The 27,161-nt window shown below is 40.5% G+C and overlaps 1 protein-coding gene across 1 annotated transcript in view; it reads left to right on the top strand.

Annotated features, from left to right (window-relative positions):
- The window catches only part of FREM1 (FRAS1 related extracellular matrix 1), a 175,368-nt gene that overhangs the window by 41,706 nt on the left and 106,501 nt on the right, over nucleotides 1-27,161 (top strand). Inside the window, exons 7-9 of the mRNA XM_047700950.1 lie at nucleotides 9,416-9,739; nucleotides 13,302-13,410; nucleotides 16,871-17,002. Of these exons, the coding sequence (XP_047556906.1) occupies nucleotides 9,416-9,739; nucleotides 13,302-13,410; nucleotides 16,871-17,002 (565 nt within the window). The remainder of the gene's footprint in view (nucleotides 1-9,415; nucleotides 9,740-13,301; nucleotides 13,411-16,870; nucleotides 17,003-27,161) is intronic.

The following is a 27,161-nucleotide window of genomic DNA, read 5'->3' as shown; positions in this document are numbered from 1 at the left end:
CAGTCATTAGATGTCTACCTTCAGCTGAGGTCATGATCCCAGGATCCTGGGATCGAGCCCCACATTGGGCTCCCTACTCTGTGGGAGCCTGCTACTTCTCCCACTCCCTCTGTTTGTGTTCCTCTCTCTGTGTCTTTCTGTCAAATAAATAAAATCTTAAAAAAAAAAAAAGGGTCTCTTATGGTGTGTCTCCCTCTCGATTTCATCTTGTTTTATTTTCCCTCTTTCTATATAGTTCTCTGTTTTGTTTCTTAAATTCCACATATGAGTGAGATCACCTGATAATTGTCTTTCTCCAATTGACTTACTTCACCTAGCATAATACCCTCTAATCTCTAATTCCATCCATGTCATTGCAAATGGCAAGATTTCATTTTTTTGATGGCTGAGTTGTATTCCATTATATATATATATATATATATATACCACATCTTCATTATCCACTGATCTGTCAATGGACATCTGGGATCTTTCCATAGTTTGGCTATTGTGGACATTGCTGCTATAAACATTCAGGTGCACATGCCCCTTTGGATCACTATCTTTGGGGTAAATACCCAGTAGTACAGTTGCTGGGTCATAGGGTATCTTTAATTTCAACTTTTTGAGGAATCTCCATATTGTTTTCCAGAGTGGTTGCACCACTCTGCACCACCAACAGTATAGGTGGGTTCCCCTTTCTCTGCATCCTTGCCAACACATGTTGTTTCCTGACTTGTTAATGTTAGCCATTCTGACTGGTGTGAGGTGGTATCTCATTGTGGGTTTGATTTGCATTTCCCTGAGGCCGAGTGATGTTGAACACTTTTTCATGTGTTTGTTGGCCATCTGGATGTCTTCTTTGCAGAAATGTCTTTTCATATCCTCTGCCCATTTCTTGTTGGGATTATTTGTTCTTTGGGTGTTGAGTTTGATAAGTTCTTGATAGATTTTGGATACTAGCCCTTTATCTGGTAAGACATTTGCAAATATCTTCTCCCATTCTGTTGGTTGTCTTTTGGTTGCTGACTATTTCCTTTGCTGTGTAAAAGCTTTTTATCTTGATGAATTTCCAATAGTTCATTTTTGCTGTCATTTCCCTTGCCTTTGGCGACGTGTCTATGAAGAAGTTGCTGTGGCTAAGGTTGAAGAGGTTGCTGCCTGTGTTCTCCTTCAGGATTTTCATGGATTCCTGTCTCACATTTAGGTCTTTCATCCATTTTGAGTCTATTTTAGAGTATGGTGTAACAAAATGGTCTGGTTTCAGTCTTCTGCATGTGGCTGTCCAATTTTCCCAACACCATTTGTTGAAGAGACTGTTTTTTTTCCATTGGACTTTCTTTCCTGCTTTGTTGAAGATTGTTGACCATAGAGTTGAGGGTCTATTTCTGGGCTCTCTAATCTGTTTCACTGTCTGTGTGTCTGTTTTTATGACAGTACCATACTTTCTTGATGATTACAGCTTTGTAATATAGCTTGAAGTCCATAATTGTGATGCCACCAGCTTTGTTTTTCTTTTTCATCATTCCTTTGGCTATTTGGGATCTTTTCTGGTTCCATACAAATTTTAGGATTGTTCCAGCTCTGTGAAAAAAAAATTGACAGTATTTTGATAGGGATTGCATGGAATGTATAGATTGCTCTAGGTAGCATAGACATTTTCACAATATTTGTTCTTCCAGTCCATGAGCATGGAATGTTTTTTCATTTCATTGTGTCTTCCTCAATTTCTTTCATGAGTGTTCTATAGTCTTCTGAGTACAGATCCTTTGTGTCTGTCTTTAGGTTCATTACTATGTATCTTATGGATTTTGGTGCAAATTGTAAATGGGATCAATTCCTTAATTTCTCTTTCTTCTGTCTCATTGTTAGTGTATAGAAATGCAACTGATTTCTGTGCACTAATTTTGTATCCTTCTGCTTTGCTGAATTCCTGTATGAGTTCTAGCAACTTGGGGGTGGAGTCTTTTGGGTTTTCCACATAGTTTATTATGTCATTTGCAAAGAGTGAGAGTTTGACTTCTTCTTTACAGATTTGGATATCTTTTATTTCTTTTTGTTGTAAGATTGCTGAGGCTAGGACTTCTAATACTATGTTGAACAACAGTGGTGATAGTGGATTTCTCTGCCCTGTTCCAGCCCTCAAGGAAGAGCTCTCAGTTCTTCCCTATTGAGAATGATATTTGCTATGGGTTTTTTGTAAATGGTTTTTATGTTATTGAGTGATATTCCCTCTATACACTGTGGAGAGTTTTAATCAAGAAAGGATGCTAGACTTTGTCAAATACTTTTCCTGCATCTATTGAGAGGATCATATGGTTCTTATCCTTTATTTTATTAATGTAGTGGATCATATTGATCGATTTGCTGAGGTTGAACCAGCCTTGCAGCCCAGGCATAAATCCTACTTTGTCATGGTAAATAATCCTTTTAATGTACTGTTGGAGCCTATTGGCTAAGATCTTGGTGAAAATTTTTGCATCCATGTTCCTCAGGGATATTGTCTGTAATTCTTTTTGGTGGGGTCTTTGACTAGTTTTGGGATCATGGCAATGCTGGCCTCATAGAATGAGTTTGGAAATTTTTCTTCTATTTCTATTTTGAAACAGCTTCAGAAGAAAAGGTATTAGTTCTTCCTTAAATGGTAGAATTCCCCTGGAAAGCCATCTAGCCCTGGACTCTTGTTTTTTGGGAGATTTTTAATTACTGTTTCAATTTCCTTGCTGGTTATGGGTCTGTTCAGGTTTTCTATTACTTCCTGTTTTCTATTTTAGTTTAGTTTGGTAGTTTATGTGTTGCTAGGAATGCATCCATTTCCTCCAGATAGCCTAATTTGTTGATATATAGTTGCTCATAATATGTTCTTATACTTGTTTGTATTTCTTCGCTATTGGCTGTGATCCCTGCTCTTTCATTCATAATTTCATTTATTTGGGTCCTTTCTTTTTTCTTTTTGATAACTCTGGCCAATATCAATCTTATTAATTCTTTCAAAGAACCACCTCCTAGTTTTGTTGATCTGTTTTACTGTTTTTTTCTATGGTTTCTATTTCATTGATTTCTGCTCTAATCTTTGTTAATTCTCTTTTCTTGCTAGATTTAGGCTTTATTTGCTGTTCTTTCTCTTGCTCCATTAAGTGTAAGGTTAGGTTGTGTATTTGAGACTTTTTTCTTTCTTGAGAAAGGTTTGTATTGCTATATACTTCCCTCTCATGACCACCTCTGCTGCATCCCAAAAGTTTTGAACAGCTGTGTTTTCATTTTCATTTGTTTCCGTGAATTTTTAAAAGTCTTCTTTAATTTTCTGGTTAGCTCATTCTTTTTTTAGTGGGATGCTCTTTAACCTCCATGTATTTGAGTTCTTCCCAATTTTCCTCTTGTGATTGAATTCTAGTTTCAAAGCATTATGGTCCAAAAATATGCAGGGAATAATCCCAGTCTTTTGGTTCCAGTTGAGATCTGTTTTGTGACCCAGTGTGTGATTTCTTCTGGAGAATCTTCCGTGTGCCCTTGAGAAGAATGTGTGTTCAGTTGCTTTAGGATGGTATATTCTGAATATATCTGTGAAGTCCATCTGATCTAATGCGTCATTCAAAGCTCTTATTTCCTTATTGATTTGCTACTTAAATGATCTGTCTATTCATGAGTGGGGGTGTTAAAGTCGCCTACTATTATTGTATTATTACCAATGAATTTCTTTATGCTGTTATTGATTTATGTATTTGGGTGCTTCCAAGTTGGGGGCATAGATATTTACAATTGTTTAGCCCTTTCTGTTGGATAGACCCTTTATGTATGATGGACTGTCCTTCCTCATCTCTTATTACAGTCTTTGGTTTAAAATCTAATTTGTCTGATATAAGGATTGCCCCTCCCCCAGCTTTTTTTCTGAAGTCCATCAGTGTGGTAAATGGTTTTCCACCCCCACACTTCCAATTTGGAGGAGATTCATCTAAAGTGAATCTCTTGTGGACAACATATTAATGGGTCTTGCTTTTTTATCCAATCCAATGCCCTGTGTCTTTTGATTGGGGCATTTAGCCCATTTACATTTAGAGTAACTATTGAAAGATATGAATTTAGTGCCAATATAATAACTGTAAAGTTACTGTTTCTGTATATGGTCTCTGTTCCTTTCTGGTCTAGGTTACTTTTGGGCTCTCTTTTCACTTAAAGGATCTCTCTCTTTTTTCTTTTTTTTTTTTTTAAATATTTTATTTATTTATTTGACAGACAGAGAACACAAGTAGGCAGAGAGGCAGGCAGAGAGAGAGGAGGAAGCAGGCTCCCCACTGAGCAGAGAGCCCGATGCGGGGCTCAATCCCAGGACCCTGGGATCATGACCTGAGCCAAAGGCAGAGGCTTTAACCCACTGAGCCACCCAGGCGCCCCAAGGATCTCTTTTAATATCTCTTGCAAGGCTGGTTTCATGATCACAAATTCTTTTAGTTTCCGTTTGTCCTAGAAGCTTTTTATCTCTCCCATTTTGAATGACATCATAGCTGGATAAGGTATTCTTGGCTGCGTATTTTTCTCATTTAGCATCCTGAATATATCATACTTGTCCTTTCCAGCCTGCCAGGTCTCTGTGGATAGGTTTGTTCCCAATCTAATGTTTCTACCCTTGTAGTTTATGGACATCTTGTCCTGAGCTGCTTTCAGGTTTTTCTCTTTGTCTCTGAGATTTGCAAATTTCACTGTTATATGGCAGGATGTTGACCTATTTTTATTGATTTTGAGGGGGGGGTCTCTTTGTCTTCTGGGCTGGAGTGCCTGTTTCCTTCCCCAGATTAGGGAAGTTCTCTGCTATAATTTGCTCCAATATACCTTCTGCTTCTCTCTCTTCCTCTTCTTCTTGGATCCCAATTATTCTAATATTGTTTTGCTTTATGGTATCATTTATCTCTCAAATTCTTCCCTTTATCTCTCTTTTTCAGTGGTTATTCATCTCTTTTTTTCTTAACTTCTTTATTTTCCATTATTTGGTCTTCTATATCATGAATTCTCTCTTCTGCCTCATTTATCCTAGCAGTTAGAGCCTCTGTTTTTTATTACATCTCATTAATAGCCTTTTGATTTCAACTTTATTTGATTTTAGTTCTTTTATTCCTCCAGAAAGAGATTCTCTAGTGTCCCCTATGCTTTTTCCATACACCAGGTTGGGGGTGTATTTTGGTCTGTTTGTTAAAAGAAACTGTATCCCACAATTGTAAAGAAAGGAAAACTTATGTATACATAAAATAAAATTAAATACAGTGAAAGTATAGAATGTAAGTATAAAAAGGAAAATTTCAAAATATTTTTTAAAAAGGAGTTAATAAAATAAGAAATTGGTTGAAAAAGGAAAGAGAAAAAATTAAAATGGAAAGACTAAAGAATGGGGGGTGGAAAGCCATGAATTCTATATACTGTTTCCCCCTAGTGCTGGAGATGTGCAGTCCTCTATAATGGGTAAACTTGGTCTTAGTTGGATGTTCTTGTTGATCATCTTGTGCGGGGGGTCTGTTGCACTGATTCTCAGGTGTCTTTGCCTTAGGCAGAATTGCAGCACCCTTGCCAGGGCCAAGGCTAGATCAGTGGCTCCAGGTTGCTCTGTGTGGCTTTTGTTCCCTGAAGGTTTTCTGTGCAGCTTTAGAGGATGAGAATGAAAATTGCGGTCTCCCCATCTCCAGCCCTGGAGCCAAATGCTCAGGCCCCACTCCTCAGTGTATCCTTAAGGAAAAGCAGTCAGTCATTCATGTCTCTCTGATCTCCAGCCACACTTGTGCTCACCCGGCCTGTGACAGAATTTCGTCTCAGGCTCACAACCCTGTTTCGAGTCTCCAGACCCTGCAGACTCCTGAGGCACACTCCTGAGCCACTCCTCTTGGTGGGAAGGGGGTGTCTCGCAGGTTCTGCTGCTTGCTGGGCCCCTGCTTGGACAGTAGTCGCTGGACCACTATTTATGGTTTATGGTTTATTGCAACCCCGAGCTGAGAGCCCACTCCTGGGCTTGCTAATTGCAGCTGGCTTTCCCTGCTCTGATACCTGGGACCTCTGCCACACTCAGGCATCTCTGGTCTTCCTGTGATCCTGGGGATCCTGGGGATCCTGTTCCACCTAGGATTCTGCCCTGCTTTGCCATCAGAGCACCTCTCAGGCAGGGACATCCCTCACTGGAACAACCTTTTAAAAGTTCTGATTTTGGGCTCTGCTGCTCCCTCTGCCTGCAGTTTATCTTCCTATAGATTGCCTCAGAGTACTGTCTCTGCACCTCCTACCTTGCAGAAAGTGGTTGTTTTCCTATTGGTGGAGTTGTGGCTATTCTTTTCTTAGGTCTCCGGTTGAGTTTGCAGGTGTTCAGAATGATTTGATAGCTATCCAGCTGAATTCCTGGGACCATACAAAACTAAGGTCTCCCACTCCACTGTCTTGGACTACGCACACTGTCCTTTTTTAATGCTTTTTGCCTTGATTCATCTTTCTTTGAAAGTAATATGGTCACTTCTGCTTTTTCCTTTACATGATAACTTTTGATCATCCTTTTCATTTTAATATTTGTATGTAATTTTATTTTAAATGTCTCCCCTAGAAGGCATATGTAATTAGATATTTAATTTCAGAATATTTGTCTTAAACAGGAGAATATAAGGTATGGTTTTGTAATGGATATGTATTTTTTTCTATCATTTTGTTTTATGCTTTCTGGCTAATTAAAAAAATTGTCTTGCAATAGAGATTATATTTTCTATGCCTGTTTCTTCACTTATTTGAAAGTCCTTTATCTCATTTTATGTTTTACTGGAATTTAATTCCAAACTTTAAAAACATTGTTTAACTTATATTTTTAATATTTAAGACAAAAAATGAAATGAGTTTTGTTAGGTCTTTCCTACATATGATAAGGATTGATCCTGTTTATCCTTTCTCCTGGGGATTACCCATCTTCTAGGCTTTGTTTATACAATCTAAAATTTCAGTTTTAGGATTCAGTTGTTATACCTGTTACTTCTTAAATCATTTATCTCTTATTTCAAGTAAGCTTTTTTGACATTTATATCTATTTTGTTAGGATGTTTAAATTAACATATTTATTTAGGCTTAATCCTAGGTTTAAATAGTCTTACTGTTCAGCATTAGTCCTTTTATACTATGATTTTTCCATACTTGAATTTCAACATTATGACTTTTTAAATATACATGTTTTTAAAGTAGTTTCCATGTCCAGCATGGAGCCCAATGCAGGGCTTGAACTCACAGCCTTGAGATCAAGACTTGAGCTGAGATCAACAGTCAGATGCTTAACTGACTGAGCCACCCAGGCGCCCCTTTAAAAATTTTTTTTTAATGGCACAGGAAGACTAAATACTCCAAACCCTGAGATATCTCAGCATATCTTTAATTTGTCTTCATTAAGCATGCAGTGGGAGGAAAGAGGGGTTGATTGTCTTCTTTTCTCTTTCTCTGTTGCATTCCTCTCTTTTGAGTTTGCTGGCTGGTCTTGGAACTTCTGGTCTTCGAGGGCTTGGTTTGCGGGGAGCATTGGTGAGAGAGGTCTTACTTGATCAGATACTGATGAAATAAAACTTCATGCTCCATAACTCTGGCAATTGTTTCTAGCTTATGCTTTGTCTCCAGGGCAGTTTTGTGGTTTCTCTGGGGATCTCCCATTCTTGAGATCTTCTTCAGGCAGAACTCCAGTGGAGTCATTTCTAGCCTGAGTATTTATTTGCAGTTCCTCCCACAGCTCCTAGGATGATTTCCACCCCCCAGCTTCTGCTTCTGCCATTCTTTGGCTTCTCACAGATGCACCCAAAGGGTCAAAGTCCAGTATGACCCCAGACCAACACTCTGTCCCCTTCAGCTCATATGTGGTAGCCCCCATATGTTTATCCCTGCCACAAACAAGGACTAGACAGATCCCAGAAGAGACACCAGTATTCTGGGTCTGGCCCCCTTGCTTCCTCCTGTATGAACCCAGCATTAGTCCTCACCATCTCACATGTAAAAGGTACACTTAAGGCTGGCCTCCAGGAAACTTCTGTCCTGACACCCGAGACAAATGCAGCATTGTCTACCTTTCCTCTTCACGGGGTTGGGTGGGGTTGGGGACTGAGGGAGTCACTCAGCACAGAAAAGCACTCTTCTCTAGAAATAAATCTTTCTCTTACCCCTCTCAACCCTTTTCTATTCTTGTAGTGGTTGAAAGGGTTCTAGACCAGTTCCAGACAATTTACTTTGTAAATGTGCCTATAGTATCGGTGTCACATTCACTTTGAAATCTGGTATCTTTCTCATTGGAACCTCAGTTGAGACTGAGTTAAAAAGAATTCTGTTCTTAACATTTCGGTTCATACAGATTACAACTTCTAGTCCAATACCCAGTGTTCTGCATACTGAATGTGACTCCTATCATTAAGGGTCATTCTTAATAATGCAAAACACCAAATCCCATGATAACCAGCATCTCCTGCTTTGAGGACTCTTCCTCATAAAGCCTGATCCTAAGATGCAATTTCCTGGTTTCTCTGGCAATCCCCATTATAGGGGCTGCTTGTACATATCTCTCTCATTTGAGGGAGCAATTCTAGCCTGATTGGTAACTTTCAGTTTTAATTACCTTCTTGTCACCTGGGGACTCAGGGTCTTGACTAGACAGCTGAGCCACCACCCTTCAGTTGTATGGGTACTGAGTTACAGAGACATTTTCCTTCATCCTGCCTTTGCCCTCTTTAAAACCACATGGCAGGAAGTGGGCAGGGTGACCAGAAGAGGTAGGTGGGGCACGCCAGACACAGCTAAGTGCTTTACTTTGGCTATCTCATTTAATCCTCACTTAATACTTGGGGTTCCACTATTTGCATTTTACAAAGGGGGGAAAGGCTTAGGAGTTAAGCAGTGTGTTTAAAATCACACAAATCCTAAGTGCTAGACATAGACTCAAAAGGACAGTTCCTTCTGACACCAAAATGAATGTACCCTTTCAATCCTGGCTACATACTAGAGTCCACCAGAGAGTTTTAAAAATACCAGTTTTCTGGTCCCTTTTTGGGAACAATTAAATTAAACCCATAAGAGATGGAGCTTGGGCATCAGTATGTGCTTAAAACTCTCCAATGATTTGGGCGCTTGGATGGCTCAGATGATAAGTGTCTGCTTTTAGCTCAGGCCACGATCCCAGGGTCCTGGGATGGAGCCCCACATCAGGCTCTCTACTCAATGGGGAACCTGCTTCTCTAACTCCTACTCCCCCTGCTTGTGTTTTCTCTCTCTCTCTCTCTCTCTCTGTCAAATAAATAAATAAAATTAAAAAAAAAAAAAAACAACTGTCCACTGATTCTAATGTGCAGCCAGGTTTCAGGCCACTGCTGGACATCCTGTCTCCAAACTATTAGCCATGTATGCGATCGCTTCATTCATATTATTTCCCCTTTGTATTTTTTTTCCCCTTCAAAAGTCAGAGAGTGCGTGGTTGCCCGTCTATATCAGAGCTGGCTTTCCTAATCAGATTCCAAGGGCCGCATTCATGGCCATGTTTACTCTGGAAGTGGATCAGTTCATCCTGACCTCCCTGACTCCATCCGTTCTGGACTGTGAAGAGGACGAGACCCCTAAGCCCTTGCTGGTGTTTAATATCACCAAATCTCCGCTGGACGGCTATGTGACGCATCTGTGGGATCACACCAGACAGGTCTCCTCGTTCACCTGGAAGGATCTAAGTGACCTGCAGATAGCCTATCAGCCGCCGAACAGCAGCCATTCTATGCGGAGACATTATGAGGTAAGAAGAAAGGGAGATAAAGCGTCTAACCTGTCTGATATCCACAGTCGGTGAAGATGCAGGCACTTCTCGTCACCTTCAGGTGAGTTTGTACCCTCAGTGCCCCAGAAGAGAATCAGTCACTGTAAATCTGGAGGCAGACTCAAATGCTTAGAGGAGCTGGGCATGTGATGCAAATGAGGAGACTAAGCATGGGGAGGGGGTGGGAGAGGGAGACTGAGGGGAGGCAGCTGCCCCTGCGCCAGTGATTGCTGCCTTGTGTGAATACAGACAAATCAGGCCAGGGTAGCCTTAGCTCTTGTTCTTCAGAGGAGTTGGAGATCTGTAAATTTTTCTTTTATTTTGTAAAAATGTTTCAATTTTTAAATACAGGATACATATTAAAAATTCTAAAACATATTGTGGCACCTGCAAAATATTTCTGAGGGCCACATTTGGCCCAGAGGTCACTGGTTTGAGAACTCCGGTGTCCTTGACAGCCTTTCTGCATGCCATAGAGCATGGGAGTTAAAGATGACTTTGTCTACAATCCTTTCATTAACAAGTTCTTTTTATTTTAGAGATTTAAATTTATTCATTTGAGAGAGAGAGAGAGAATAAGCACAAGTGGGAGGGTCAGGGAGAGGGAGAGACAATCTCAAGTAGACCTCACGCTGAGTGTGGAGCCCCACATGGGGCTTGATCCTGTGACCCTGAGATTATCACTTGAGCTGAAACCAAGAGTCGGACTCTCAAGCCACTGTGCCACCCAGGCACCCCTCATTAATAAATTCTGTTATTCCTTCTTGTTTGTAGAAGTGTTTTACTGGGATCCTTACTTTTATTTTTATTTTTTTTAAAGGTTTTTATTTATTTATTTGACAGAGAGAGAGACAGTGAGAGAGGGAACATAAGCGGGGGGAGTGGGAGCGGGAGAAGCAGGCTTTCCGCTGAGGAGGGAGCCTGATGTAGGGGCTCAATCCCAGGACCCTGGGATCATGACCTGAGCCAAAGGCAGACTCTTAACTACTAAGCCACCCAGACGCCCCGGGATCCTTAATTTTAATGAATAACGCTGACTCAGGATAGGAGATTCCATAATCTCATTAGATGACTAAGTTCTCTATCAAACACTTTCCTGTCAGAAAAGTCCCCTTCCTGTCTAATCTCAGTACCTTCTGCTGTTCTTCTAGCCTCTTCCCTCTAATTTTGTTTTGGATGGGAGTTGAGAACAGCTGGTGACAGTCTTGCACATAATAACCCTCCACAAACTTGCAGACCTACCAGCAAGTTGATTGAAACAGGATGGAATGTTTGCATGAGCATATTGACACAGACCTGACTTCAGGTTTATTAAGGAAAATGAGTGTGCCTGCCGTTCCAAATTGCCCTCCGTCTAATTTAGGCATTTTCAGCATTTATACTCCAGGGAAGACAAAAGACTTGACTGTAAGGGCCATGTTTTTGCCCTTTGCTTTGCTTTTCTTCACTTCATCATAGTAAGTGGCAGCCATTTTTTTCTTTTTTCCTTTCGCCTCCCATTCCTTTTGTATTACCGGGTCATTACTTATTAGACGTCCAGTTTTACCTCAAATTCCTAAATAAAGCACAGCTCCTCTGGTTGCTTTCTGTGTGTCTTTTCTGGCATGGTATAATGTGATCCTAAAGCAGAACCTGGTCAAATGTGTGATTTTGTCATTGCTGTTAGAAGGTGACTCAGTTTTCTCAGTGATTAGGCACTTTGCAGATTCTGTGGGCTGGAAGTCCTGGGCTCCTTCAGCCACCTGAGGTAGGACTCCTGAGGCCAGCGTAATGAATGACCCATGCTCCTGAAGCTAGCCAAGCATTCCCTGGACTCTAGTGTCAAGGCGGTCCATTCTTTCGGCCATGCAAATTCAAACTCATTTTACCAGGTACCCTGTTGGTTTGAGAACAGCGTTTCTTAGTGAGCACGTAAGTACAATTTCAGATGGCTCAACCTAACAGATACTGACATTCTACCTCCAAAGACATCCCCACCTGGGTGTGGTTCCATTTTTAGTCTGTTACTTTGGCCCCCTTGAACCTGTTTCTTTGGTGGGGTAGTATCTGCTGATATGCTGCCATTTGAGAATTTATCCTCTCTGGTGGACCAAATGGCGATTCGGTGTCAAATGGACATTCTTCAAAAGTAGGCACGTGCCTTGCATTTCTGTCTTATATGCCATCCTTCCCTGTCAGCACCTGGTACAATATGTGCATAATACATAAGAAAGTTCAAAACTTAATGGGATAAAATCTTAAAAAAAAAAACAAAACAAAACTTAATGGGGTACTGGGAGGCTCAGTTGGTTAGGAAAGAGTCTACCTTCGGCTCAGGTCATGATCCCAAGGTCCTGGGATGAAGCCCTGTATTGGGACTCTCTGCTCAGCAAGGGGTCTGGTTCTCCCTCTTACTCTCTCTGTCTCTCTGTCTCTCAAATAAAGAAATAAAATCTTTTTTAAAAAAGATTTTATTTTTTAAAAAGATTTTATTTCTTTATTTGAGAGACAGAGAGAGATAGCAAGTAGGCAGAGAGAGAGGGGGAAGCAGGCTATCCACTGAGCAGAGAGCCCAATGTGGGGCTCAATCCCAGGACCCTGAGATCATGACCTGAGCTGAAGGCAGAGGCTTTACCCACTGAGCCACCCAGGCACCCCAAGAAATAAAATATTTATGAAAAACCTTCTCATATAGCCCCATTTATTAGCTATGGATTTCATGGAAGCGAATAAAATCTGGATATTTAAAAATATGTTTGGGAAGATAGATGCCTCTAGGGTCTCTTAAAAGCAGCACCAGTGGCATTTTGCACTGGCTGATTCTTTATTATGCGGGCTGTCCTGTGTGTGGTAGCTTGTAGGAGCATCCCTGGCCTCTGTCTACTATTTAGTGGCCGGTAGGACCGCCTACCATGCATACCTATTTGTGAGATCAAAAATGTCTTTAGACATTTCCAAGTGTCCCCTGGGGGAATAAAGCCTCCCGCAGTTAAGATTCACTGCTCTGGTCCTTGTACCTTTGGGAGAGGCTCGAGTGGCCCGAGGCTGGTCTCTTGAGCAATTACAGGGACCCTTTTTCACCGTATTCACCTATTTGAGGCTAAAAGTTTCTTTTATGGAGAGGAAAATTTAACAGTACTGCTAACTAATGAACAAAATCTAGAGCCTGAAAACATGAGATCTGGTTGTTGAAAATGACATCAGGCGGGGCGCCTGGATGGTTCAGTCGGTTAAGCATCTGACTCTTGATTTTGGTGCAGGTCATGATCTCAGGGTCCTGAGTCTGAGCCCCATGTCAGGCTCCTCACTCAGCAGGAAGTGTGCTTCTCTCCCTCTGCCCCTCCCCCTGTGCTCGCTTGAGCTCTCTCTCTCTCTCTCCCTCTAAAATAAATAAACCAATCTTTCTTTTTTTTTAAATAAATAAAACCAATCTTTAAAAATGAGTTATGGCTTCAGCAGAAACCTAACCTTTTGCTTCCCACTGTGGTGTCTGCCCCAGGAATAGTGGTATTTATGCTCTAAACTGTCAATGTGTGATCCATAGACAACTGTTTGTTTGCAGCTGGAGGTGGAGGTTTATGATTTCTTCTTCGAGAGGAGTGCACCGATTACAGTCCACATCTCCATCAGAACAGCAGATACCAACGCCCCGCGGGTGTCCTGGAACACAGGTGAAGCTCCGTGGAGGGTGTCAAGCCACAGAGCCCCAAAGGGAAGATGGGAAAGTATATGGGTCAGGAAAGAAAGGTTGTTTTCTTCCCATTTCGCACAAGAGGCAGCTGAAACCCAGCCCAGTGAAGGCAATCAGATAGTTGTTTTTGTTTTGTTTTTCCTACTAGCAGGGTGAGAAATTTTTTTTTTTAATATTTTTTTTTTTTTAAGATTTTATTTATTTGTCAGAGAGAGAGGGAGAGAGAGCAAGCACAGGCAGACAGAATGGCAGGCAGAGGCAGAGGGAGAAGCAGGCTCCTGCTGAGCAAGGAGCCCGATGCGGGACTCGATCCCAGGACGCTGGAATCATGACCTGAGCCGAAGGCAGCTGCTTAACCAACTGAGCCACCCAGGCGTCCCAGGGTGAGAAATTTATATCCAGGATTCCTGTGTGGGGAAGCATTTAAAATATACTTGTAAGTAGTGGCTGTAGGTTCTGTTAAGGGAAAACATCTCTGTCTGATTTAAATCCCCACGTGGTGGCTTAAACTTGTTGCCCTGTGTGTGTGTGTGTGTGTGTGTGTGTGCGTGCCCTTGCATGTGGGTACACACACACACACACACACACGTGTTTGCATGTATGTGAGTTTCAGTCATGAGAACATTGGTTGAGCAGTCTTGTGTTTCTCTGTCCTACTCTACCTGTTAGAGGGATAATGAAAGAAAAGAAGGAATTGATAACCTGAAGTTTAGTAACAATCCTATATTAAATGAATTATTGCTTCAGATAAAGACTTAATAGTCTGTGTGATCTGTGAAACCCAAGCTTGTTAAGAGTGCTCAAGATCTGGTTTTGACTACTTGGGACATGACAATTTTTTTTTAAATCAATTTTTAGTTATGATGAACTTAATATATGTTCATCACTGAAAACTTGGCAAGTACATTAAGCAATAAATTGAATGAATGGATGGATAATAATAATGATACTAATAATGAATGGTTAGTAATGAATAAATGATTGAAATGGTAATGAATGAACAAAATCATTTATTATTCCACCATTAAGACAGAACCACTCTTAATATTTTGCTGTCTATACTTCTAGTCTTGCTTGTTCTTCTGCTGTGTCCCATGATGCCTTGGATTATGCTGTACCATACACTCATGGCTTCAAAACCCTTATTACCAATCACAGAGATTTTTTTTTTTATAGGCTCCACACCCAGCATGGCGCCTAGCACGGGTCTTGAACTCACGACCCTGAGGTCAAGAACTGAGCAAAGACCAAGAGTTGGACACTTAACTGACTGGGCCCCTCAGGCACCCCTCACAGAGATTCTTTATATGTGCTTGTTTTCCCTCCCTTCTTTCTTTCCTTTCTTCCTCCCTCCCATCTTTCTCTCTCTCTCTCTCTCTCTTCAGACTGTATGGCCTTCCCCAGGTTCCCCAGCCAACAGCCCTTGAGGCAGGTCATATACTAACCCTATACCCAAACAAGAATGAGGGGGATTGGAGGTTGTGAGGAACAAATAAAAAGTTGACATGACTAAGTTGGTGAGAAAGTGAAGTTGACTACTCCCTCATGCTGGTGTCTCCAGGAGGAGACGGAGCCACTGTGTGTGCGAAGAGTCAGAATTGGGCTGGGGAAATGGTGAATAGTCTCTCTCTTAACTCCTTCCCATCTCCTGTCTCACTGTGGTCAGTTTGCCCACAAGATGTCAGCTCCTCACATGTCCATGATGAGCTACCTGGCCCCTCTTTGCTGCTGCAACAGAAACTCCCTGGGTCCCCTGGTGTAGGTAGGACCTGGCTGTGGTCACAAGAGTGGGTCATGCCACAACCTGGCCCTTGACCAAGAGGACAGCTGAGGTAACCAGCCACATCAGAAGATGAGGCAGTGGTGGCAGCCAGGACTTCACAGTTGTGGGGACTGTGGGGCCCCCAATGGGGCTGTTGCTTTGAGAAAGCACATGCATGGTCACAGCTGGCAAGAGGGGATGGGGAGAAGCTGGCCAGGTTTGAAAGGGAGTGTCATCAGGTCCACCAGTACACTGCTTTTAAGTTTTATCAATTTGTTTCCTTAAAAAGCATTGCTCCCTTTTATTTTTTTAATTTTAATATTTTTAAAAGATTTTATTTATTTTTTTGAGACAGAGATCACAAGCAGGCAGAGAGGCAGGCAGAGAGAGAGGAGGAAGAGGGCTCCCTGCTCAGCAGAGAGCCCCATGTGGTACTTGATCCCAGGACCCTGAGATCATGAACAGAGCAGAAGGCAGAGGCTTAACCCACTGAACCACCCAGGTGCCTGCTTTGCTCCCTTTTTGTATTCTTTGCAATAGGTCAGTTCCTGGATCTCCTGGATAATGGCATTGGCAGTGATGCTCAGCTCCCTATTTTTCACTGAAGTGTTCCATCCAGTGTCTGTATTCTGGCTGCTCTGAGCAGCACTTACCCTCTCCCCAGATTTCCTCCAGCATGCTGGGTGCAAGGAGAAGATTTTATTTCATTTCCTTTAGTTACAAAAGTCCCTTTGTTAGAGTCCAGAATAAAATTCCGCCGTCATTGCAGAGCGTCAGACTCTTCATGTCTAATACCGCTAAATGCTCCGCTAGTGTAGTAGCTCTGTATTTGCATGGTTACCCACTTTACATTCTCTGTCCTATGGGCTACTCTTGCACTCATAACATATGGAAAAGCTCTTCTGATTCTTTTGCCTGCTTAAAATATCTGGATTCATCTTTGAAAAATTCCTTGTAGACATTTTTGAACTAGAGACCACTGTGAACATAACGTCTGTTCTTTCCTTTAGTATTTATTTTCGGGACCACCATGTCTCCAATGGATATATAAGGAACAAGTTGTGAGCTTGGGGTTAATAGTATTAAAAGAAGAAATATTATGAGACACCTGGGGGGTTCAGTTGGTTAGCTGTCTGCCTTCATCTCAGGTCATGGTCCCAGGGCCGGGGGTCGAGCCCTGAGTCAGGCTTGCTGCTGGGTGGGGAGCCTGTTTCTCCCTCTCCCACTCCCCTTGTTTGTGCTCTCTCTCTCTCTCTCTCTGTCAAATAAATAAAATCTTATAAAAAAGTAGAAATATTACTAAAAATATGGGGTGCCTGGGTGGTACAGTTGGTTAAGCATCTGACTCCTGGTTTCAGCTCAGGTTATGATCTCAGGGTCATGAGATCAAGCCCCACATGGGACTCCACACTGAGCATGGAGTCTGCTTGAGATTCCTGCTTCCTCTTCCTCTGCCCCTCCCCTCTGCACACTCGCTCTCTCTCTCTCAAATAAATAAATAAATCTTAAAAAAAGAAATATTACTAAAAATAAAAGCTAAATTCCAATTTCTTGTAAAGCTTTGAAAGATACAATTTTCAGCTAGTTTCGTGACTGAAAATTTATTAATCTTGTCTTAAAGTAGACACGTTGGCACGTCATAGAACTTTCCAGGACACTTGTCTGTTTTCTCTTATAGGTCTGAGTCTTCTAGAGGGCCAGTCTCGGGCCATCACTTGGGAGCAGTTTCAGATTGTCGACAACGATGACATCCATGCTGTCCGGCTGGTCACCGTGGGCGGCCTGCAGCATGGACGGCTTACACTAAGAGGTGAAACACCAGTCTCTTTGACCTAGAAGAGAATCTGAGCAGTGTTTTCTCCAAAGGCAGATCATATTTGACAGGATGTACATAGCATCTCTTGGGCCACATTTCTTTCTCTCTTTTTTCCCCAAGTTTTTATTTGAATTCTAGTTGATTAACATATAATGTAATACTAGTTTCAGAAGTAGAATTTAATGATTCATCACTTACATATAACACCCAGTGCTCATCACAACAAGTGCCTTCCTTAATACCCATCAGCCATGTAGCCCATCCCCCACCCACCTCCCCTCTGTTAATCCCATTTGTTCTTTATAGTTAAGAGTCTCTTATTGTTTGCTTCCCTCTCTCCTTTTTTCCCCTCTTCTCCTATGTTCATCTGTTTTGTTTCTTAAATTCCACACATCAGTGAAATCACCTACTTGTCTTTCTCTGAATGACTTATTTTGCTTAGTATAATACCCTCCATCCATGTCATTGCAAATGGCAAGATCTCATCTTTTTTTGATGGCTGAGTATTACTTTATTATATATATATATATAATATATATATATATATATACCACAACTTCTTTTTTATTAAATTTTATTTTTTATAAACATATAATATATTTTTATCCCCAGGGGTACAGGTCTGTGAATCTCCACGTTTACACACTTAACAGCACTCACCATAGCACATACCCTCCCCAATGTCCATAACCCCACCCCCCCAGCCCCCTTCCCCCCATCAACCCTCAGTTTGTTTTGTGAGATTGAGAGTCACTTATGGTTTGTCTCCCTCCCAATCCCATCTTGTTTCATTTATTCTTCTCCTACCCCCTTAACCCCCCATGTTGCATCTCCTCTCCCTCATATCAGGGAGATCATATGATAGTTGTCTTTCTCCGATTGACTTATTTCGCTAAGCATGATACCCTCTAGTTCCATCCACGTCTTCGCAAATGGCAAGATTTCATTTCTTTTGATGGCTGCATAGTATTGCATTGTGTATATATACCACATCTTCTTTATCCATTCGTCTGTTGATGGACATCTAGGTTCTTTCCATAGTTTGGCTTTTGTGGACATTGCTGCTATAAACATTTGGGTGCACGTGCCCCTTCGGATCACTACGTTTGTATCTTTAGGGTAAATTCCCAGCAGTGCAATTGCTGGGTCGTAGGGTAGTTCTATTTTCAACATTTTGAGGAACCTCCATGCTGTTTTCCAGAGTGGTCGCACCAGCTTGCATTCCCACCAACAGTGTAGGAGGGTTCCCCTTTCTCCGCATCCTTGCCAGCATCTGTCATTTCCTGACTTGTTAATTTTAGCCATTCTGACTGGTGTGAGGTGATATCTCACTGTGGTTTTGATTTGTATTTCCCTGATGCCGAGTGATGTGGAGCACTTTTTCATGTGTCTGTTGGCCATCTGGATGTCTTCTTTGCAGAAATGTCTGTTCATGTCCTCTGCCCATTTCTTGATTGGATTATTTGTTCTTTGGGTGTAGAGTTTGCTAAGTTCTTTATAGATTTTGGACACTAGCCCTTTATCTGATATGTCATTTGCAAATATCTTCTCCCATTCTGTCAGTTGTCTTTTGGTTTTGTTAACTGTTTTCTTTGCTGTGCAAAAGCTTTTGATCTTGAGGGTCTATTTCTGGGCTCTCTATTCTGTTCCATTGATCTATGTGTCTGTTTTTGTGCCTTTACCATGCTGTCTTGATGATGACAGCTTTGTAATAGAGCTTGAAGTCCAGAATTGTGATGCCACCAACTTTGGCTTTCTTTTTCAATATTCCTTTGGCTATTCGAGGTCTTTTCTGGTTCCATATAAATTTTAGGATTATTTGTTCCATTTCTTTGAAAAAAATGGATGGTACTTTGATAGGAATTGCATTAAATGTGTAGATTGCTTTAGGTAGCATAGACATTTTCATAATATTTATTCTTCCAATCCAGGAGCATGGAACATTTTTCCATTTCTTTGTGTCTTCCTCAATTTCTTTCATGAGTACTTTATAGTTTTCTGTGTATAGATTCTTAGTCTCTTTGGTTAGGTTTATTCCTAGGTATCTTATAGTTTTGGGTGCAATTGTAAATGGGATTGACTCCTTAATTTGTCTTTCTTCTGTCTTGTTGTTGGTGTAGAGAAATGCAACTGATTTCTGTGCATTGATTTTATATCCTGACACTTTACTGAATTCCTGTACAAGTTCTAGCAGTTTTGGAGTGGAGTCTTTTGGGTTTTCCACATATAGTATCATATCATCTGTGAAGAGTGATAGTTTGACTTCTTCTTTGCCGATTTGGATGCCTTTAATTTCCTTTTGTTGTCTGATTGCTGAGGCTAGGACTTCTAGTACTATGTTGAATAGCAGTGATGATAACAGACATCCCTGCCGTGTTCCTGACCTTAGCGGAAAAGCTTTCAGTTTTTCTCCATTGAGAATGATATTTGCGGTGGGTTTTTCATAGATGGCTTTGATAATATTGAGGTATGTGCCCTCTATCCCTACACGTTGAAGAGTTTTGATCAGGAAGGGATGCTGTACTTTGTCAAATGCTTTTTCAGCATCTATGGAGAGTATCATATGGTTCTTGTTCTTTCTTTTATTAATGTGTTGTATCACATTGATTGATTTGCAGATGTTGAACCAACCTTGCAGCCCTGGAATAAATCCCACTTGGTCGTGGTGAATAATCCTTTTAATGTACTGTTGAATCCTATTGGCTAGTATTTTGGTGAGAATTTTTGCATCTGTGTTCATCAAGGATATTGGTCTGTAGTTCTCTTTTTTTATGTGATCCTTGTCTGGTTTGGGGATCAAGGTGATGCTGGCCTCATAAAATGAGTTTGGAAGTTTTCCTTCCATTTCTATTCTTTGGAACAGTTTCAGGAGAATAGGAATTAGTTCTTCTTTAAATGTTTGGTAGAATTCCCCCGGGAAGCCATCTGGCCCTGGGCTTTTGTTTGTTTGGAGATTTTTGATGACTGTTTCAATCTCCTTACTGGTTATGGGTCTGTTCAGGCTTTCTATTTCTTCCTGGTTCAGCTGTGGTAGTTTATATGTCTCTAGGAATGCATCCATTTCTTCCAGATTGTCAAATTTGTTGGCGTAGAGTTGCTCATAGTACGTTCTTATAATTGTCTGTATTTCTTTGGTGTTCGTTGTGATCTCTCCTCTTTCATTCATGATTTTATTTATTTGGGTCGTTTCTCTTTTCTTTTTGAAAAGAGAAAAGTCTGGCCAGGGGTTTATCAATCTTATTAATTCTTTCAAAGAACCAGCTCCTAGTTTCGTTGATTTGTTCTATTGTTTTTTTGGTTTCTATTTCATTGATTTCTGCTCTGATCTTTATGATTTCTCTTCTCCTGCTGGGTTTAGGGTTTCTTTCTTGTTCTTTCTCCAGCTCCTTTAGGTGTAGGGTTAGGTTGTGTACCTGAGACCTTTCTTGTTTCTTGAGAAAGGCTTGTACCGCTATATATTTCCCTCTCAGGACTGCCTTTGTTGTGTCCCACAGATTTTGAACCATTGTGTTTTCATTATCATTTGTTTCCATGAATTTTTTCAATTCTTCTTTAATTTCTTGGTTGACCCATTCATTCTTTAGAAGGATGCTGTTTAGTCTCCATGTATTTGGGTTCTTTCCAAATGTCCTCTTGTGATTGAGTTCTAGCTTCAGAGCATTGTGGTCTGAAAATATGCAGGGAATGATCCCAGTCTTTTGATACCGGTTGAGACCTGATTTAGGCCCGAGGATGTGATCTATTCTGGAGAATGTTCCATGTGCACTAGAGAAGAATGTGTATTCTCTTGCTTTGGGATGAAATGTTCTGAATATATCTGTGATGGTCATCTGGTCCAGTGTGTCATTTAAGGCCTTTATTTCCTTGTTGATCTTTTGCTTGGATGATCTGTCCATTTCAGTGAGGGGAGTGTTAAAATCCCCTACTATTATTGTATTATTGTTGATGTATTTCTTTGATTTTGTTATTAATTGGTTTATATAGTTGGCTGCTCCCATGTTAGGGGCATAGATATTTAAAATTGTTAGATCTTCTTGTTGGACAGATCCTTTGAGTATGATATAGTGTCCTTCCTCATCTCTTATTATAGTCTTTGGCTTAAAATCTAATTGATCTGATATAAGGATTGCCACTCCTGCTTTCTTCTGATGTCCATCAGCATGGTAAATTCTTTTCCACCCCCTCACTTTAAATTTCGAGGTGTCTTCAGGTTTAAAATGAGTTTCTTGTAGACAACATATAGATGGGTTTTGTTTTTTTATCCATTCTGATACCCTGTGTCTTTTGATTGGGGCATTTAGCCCATTAACATTCAGGGTAACTATTGAGAGATATGAATTTAGTGCCATTGTATTGCCTGTAAGGTGACTGTTATTGTAAGGTGACTGTTATTGTATATTGTTTCTGTTCCTTTCTGATCTACTACTTTTAGGGTCTCTCTTTGCTTAGAGGACCCTTTTCAATATTTCTTGTAGAGCTGGTTTGGTGTTTGCAAATTCTTTCAGTTTTTGTTTGTCCTGGAAGCTTTTAATCTCTCCTTCTATTTTCAATGATAGCCTAGCTGGATATAGTATTCTTGGCTCCATGTTTTTCTCGTTTAGTGCTCCGAATATATCATGCCAGCTGTTTCTGGCCTGCCAGGTCTCTGTGAATAAGTCTGTTGCCAATCTAATATTTTTACCATTGTATGTTACAGATTTCTTTTCCCAGGGTGCTTTCAGGATTTTCTCTTGGTCACTAAGACTTGTAAATTTTACTATTAGGTGACAGGGTGTGGACCTATTCTTATTGATTTTGAGGGGGGTTCTCTGTCCCTCCTGGATTTTGATGCTTGTTCCCTTTGCCATATTGGGGAAATTCTCTCCAATAATTCTCTCCAATATACCTTCTGCTCCCCTCTCTCTTTCTTCTTCTTCTGGAATCCCAATTATTCTAATGTTGTTTCGTCTTATGGTGTCACTTATCTCTCGAATTCTCCCCTCATGGTCCAGTAGCTGTTTGTCCCTCTTTTGCTCAGCTTCTTTATTCTCTGTCATTTGGTCTTCTGTATTGCTAATTCTTTCTTCTGCCTCATTTATCCTAGCAGTGAGAGCCTCCATTTTTTATTGCACCTCATTAATAGCTTTTTTGATTTCAACTTGGTTAGATTTTAATTCTTTTATTTCTCCAGAAAGGGCTTTTATATCTCCCGAGAGGGTTTCTCTAATATCTTCCATGACTTTTTCGAGCCCGGCTAGAACCTTGAGAATCATCATTCTGAACTCTAGATCTGACATATTACCAATGTCTGTATTGATTAGGTCCCTAGCCTTTGATACTGCCTCTTGGTTTTTTTTTTTTTTTTTTTTTGTGGTGAATTTTTCCGCCTTGTCATTTTGTCTGGATAAGAGTATATGAAGGAGCAAGTAAAATACTAAAAGGGTGGCAACAACCCCAGGAAAATATGCTTTAGCCAAATCAGAAGAGATCCCAAATCATGAGGGGGGAGAAAGGGGATAAAAAGGTTCAGAAAGAAAAAAAAAAAAAAGAAACAATTAAAAAAAGAAAACCAATAAAGAAAAAATATAAAAAGGAAAATATATATATATGTGTATATATATATATATATATTAGATAAACTAGTTAAAAACGTTAAAAAAGAAAAGGGTAAAAGTTAAAAAAATTTAGCAGAAGAAGAGAAAAAAAATTGAAAAAGAAAAAAAAATTAAATTAACTGCAAGGCTAAAGAATCATGGGGAGAGAGCCATGTGTTCCGTGCTTTGCTTTCTCCTCCTCTGGAATTCCGTTGCTCTCCTTGGTATTGAAACTGCACTCCTTGGTAGGTGAACTTGGTCCTGGCTGGATTTCTTGTTGATCTTCTGGGGGAGGGGCCTGTTGTAGTGATTCTCAAGTGTCTTTGCCCCGGGCAGAATTGCACCGCCCTTACCAGGGGCTGGGCTGAGTAATCCGCTGGGGTTTGCTTTTGGGAGCTTTTGTCCCTGAGCACTTTCCGTAAAGTTCCGGAGGATGGGAATGAAGATGGCGGCCTCCCAGTCTCCAGCCCGGAGGAGCCGAGAGCTCGGGGTACCGCTCCTCAGTGCGCCCTCAGAGAACAGCGCCCAATTACTACTGTCACCCTGGCCTCCGGCCGCTCTCTGAGCTGACCGAGCCTGCGACTGGTTCAAGGTAACCCCGAGCTTAGAGCTCACTCCTCGGCTCTGTCTCTGTAGCCGGCTTCCCCGTTCTAATACCTGTAAGCTCTGCGACCCTCAGACACCCCCGATCCTTCTGTGACCCTGCGGGACCCAAGGCCATGCTGACCCCACGTGGGCTTCACCCCAGTTAAGCCTCTGGAGCGATGTCCCTCAGCGGAACATACTTTTAAAGGTCCTGATTTTGTGCTCCGTTGCTCCGCCGCTTGCCGGGAGCCGGCCCCTCCCGCCCCGGTCTATCTTCCCGTCACTTTGGATTCACTTCTCTGCCAGTCCTACCTTTCAGAAAGTGGTTGATTTTCTCTTTCTAGAATTGCTGTTCTTCTCTTCGATCTCCCATTGGATTTGTAGGTGTTTGCAATCTTTAGATAAGCTATCGAGCTGATCTCCCACTACCTGAAGTAGTCTCAGCCTGCTACTTCTCTGCCATCTTGACTCCTATATACCACAACTTCTTTATCCATTCATCAATTGATGGACATTTGTGCTCTTTCCACAATTTGGCTATTGTTGATAATGCTGCCAATGTAAACATTGGGGTGCATGTATCCTTTCAAATCAGTATTTTTGTTTCCACTGGGTAAATACCTAATAGTGCAATTGCCAGGTTATGGGGTAGTTCTATTTTTAACTTTTTCAGGGACCTCCATGTTATTTTCCAATGGGGCTGCCCCAGTTTGCATTCCCACCAGTAGTGTAAGAGAGTACCCCTTGCTCTGTATCTTTGCCAACATCTCTTGTTCCCTGTGTTGTTAATTTAGCCATTATGACAGGTGTGAGGTGATATCTCACAGGGGTTTTGATTTGCATTTCCCTGGTGATGAGTGATGTTGAGTATCTATTCATGTCTGTTGGCCATCTGTATGTCTTTGGAAAAAATGTCTGTTCATGTCTTCTGCCTCTTTCTTATGTGGAATATTTGCTTCTTGGGTGTCAACTTTGCTAAGTCTTTATAGATATTGGATACTAATCCCTTATCTGATATATCATTTGCAAATATTTCTCCCATTCTGTAGGTTGCCTTTTAGTTTTGTTGATTATTTCCTTCTCTATGCAGAAGCTTTTTATCTGGATGAAGTCTCAGTAGTTCATTTTTTCCTTTTGTTTCCCTTGCCTGTGGTGACATATCTACTAAGAAGTTGCTGTGGCCGAAGTTGAAGAGCTTGCCGCCTCTGTTCTCTTCTAGGAATTTGACTATTTACTGTCTCACATTTAGGTATTTCATCCATTTTGAATTCATTTTGGTGTATGGTGTAAGAAAGTAATCCAGTTTCATTCTTTCTCATGTTGCTGTCCAGCAATCCTTTGTTGAAGACACTGTCTTTTTTTCCACTGGACATTCTTTCTTGCTTTGCTGAAGATCAGTTGACCATAGGGTTGAGAGTCTATTTCTGGCTTCTCTATTCTGTTACATTGACTTATGTGTTTCTTTTTGTGCCAGTGCCATAGCTTTGTAATAGAGCTTGAAGTCTGGAATTGTGATGCTTCCAGATTTGCTTTTCCTTTTCAAGATCGCTTTGGCTTTTCGGGGTCTTTTGTGATTCCATACAAATTTTAGGTTTGTTTGTTCTAGTTCTGTGAAAAATGCTGGTGGTATTTTGATGGGGATTGCATTAAATATGTTGATTGCTCTGGGTAGCATAGACATTTTAACAACATTTGTTCTTCCAATCCACGAGCATGGGATGCTTTTCCATTTCTTTGTGTTATCTTCAATTTCTTTCATCAGTGTTCTATAGTTTTCAGAATACAGATCTCTTACCTCTTTCATTAGGTTTATTCTTAGGTATCTTATGGTTTTTGTTGCAATTGTAAATGGGATTGATTCCTTGCTTTCTCTTTCTGGTACTTCATTATTGTCATATAGAAATGCAACAGATTTCTATATATTGACTCTGTATCTTGCTCCTCTGTTGAATTAATTTATCAGTACTAGCAATTTTTTGGTGGAATCTTTCAGGTTTTCTACATAGAGTATCATGTCATCTGCAAATGTTTGACTTCTTCCTTGCTGATTTGGAAGCATTTTATTTCCTTTTGTTGTCTGATTGCTGAGGCTAGGACTTCTAGTACTGTTTTAAGTAACAGTTTTTCCTCATTGAGGATGATATTAGCTCTGAGTTTTTCATATATGATTTTTATTATGTTGAGGTATGTTGCCTCTATCCCTACTTTGTTGAAGATTTTAATCAAGAATGGATGCTGTATTTTGTCAAATGCTTTTTCTGCATCTATTGAGGGGATCATATGGTTCTTACCCTTTCTTTTATTAATGTGGTATATCACATTGATTGACCACTTTTGCTGCATCCCAAAAGTTTTGGACTGTCACGTTTTTCATTTTCATTTGCTTCCATATATTTCTTTATTTCTTCTTCAATTTCCTTGTTACCCATTCATTCTTTAGTGGTATGTTCTTTAGCCTTCATGTATTTGTGGTTTTTCCAAGTTTTTTCTTGTGGTTGACTTTAAATTTCATAGCCTTGTCATCGGAAAATATACATGGTATGATCTCAGCCTTTTTGTAATTGTCGAGGGCTGATTTGTGACTCAGTATGTGGTTTCTTCTGGAGAATGTTCCTTGTGCACTTGAAAAGAATGTGTATTCTGTGTACTTAAAAAGAATGTGTCATTCAAAGTCATTATTTTCTTGTTGATTTTCTGCTTAGATGATCTATCCATTGCTGTAAGTAGGGTGTTAAAAGTCCCCTACTATTATTGTACTATTATCAATGAGTTTCTTTATGTTTGTTATTAATTGATTTTATATTTGGGTGCTACCAAGTTGTGGGCACAAATATTTACAATTATTAGATCTTCTTCTTGGATAGAGCCCTTACTCATGATATAGTGCCCTTCTTCATCTCTTTTTACAGTTTTTGGTTTAAATTATAGTTTGTCTGTTTTAAGTGTGGCTACTCTGGCTTTCTTTTGACATCCATTAGTGTAATAGGTGGTTCTCCAAGCCCTCACTTTCAATCTGTAGATGTCTTTAGGTCTAAAATTAGTTTCTTGTAGGCGGTATACGTGGATCTTTTTCTTTTAGTCCATTCCGATATCCTATGTCTTTTGATTGGAGCATTTATTCTATTTACATTCAGAGATATGAATTTATTCATATTTGTATTGTATTACAAATTAATTGTATTACCTGTAAAGTTCGTGTTTCTGGAGATTTTCTCTATTCCTTTCTAGTCTTTGTTGCTTTTGGTCTTTCTTTCCTACTCAAAGTGTCTCCTTTAGTATTTCTTGCAGTTTAGTCGTCATGAACTGCTTTAGTTTTTGTTTGTCTGGGTAACTCTTTATCTCTCCTTCTATTCTCAATGACAACCTTGCTGGATAAAGTATTCTTGGTTGCATATTTTTCCCATTTAGCCTATTCAACATATCATGCCACTTTCTTCTGGCCTGCCAGGTTTCTGTGGAGAGATCTGATGTGAACCTGATTTGTCTTCCTTTGTAGGTTAGGGATTTTTTTCCCCTTCCTGCTTCCAGAATTCTTTCCTTATCTCTGTATTTTGCAAATTTTACTGCAATAAGTCTTGGTATTGGCTTGCTTTTGTTGATTTTGATGGGAGTTCTCTGTGCCTCCTGGATTTGGATGTCCCAGATAAGGAAAGTTTTCAGCTATAATTTGTTCAAAGAAACCTTCTGTCTTAGACCTCATTTCTATTTTTCTTTTTTTATTTTTTTAAAGATTTTAATTATTTATTTAAGAGAGAGAGAGAGACAGAGAGAGCATGAGCTGGGGGAGAGGGACAGACTCCTTGCTGAGCAGGGAACCTGACTCTGGGCTCAATCCCAGGACCCTGAGATCATGACCTGAGCTGAAGTCAGATGTTTAAGTGACTAAGCCACACAGGTGCCCCTTAGACCTCATTTTTAAATAAATTGTCATATCCAGAAAATCTGGAGATCTTGAAACCATTAGCTTTTTCATTAGGGTGCTCACATCAATGGAT

Source organism: Lutra lutra, chromosome 13, assembly GCF_902655055.1.
Source record: "Lutra lutra chromosome 13, mLutLut1.2, whole genome shotgun sequence".
Taxonomy (NCBI): Eukaryota; Metazoa; Chordata; class Mammalia; order Carnivora; family Mustelidae; genus Lutra; species Lutra lutra.
Note: the sequence above shows the minus strand (reverse complement) of the source record. Positions and strands in the feature narration are given on the sequence as shown.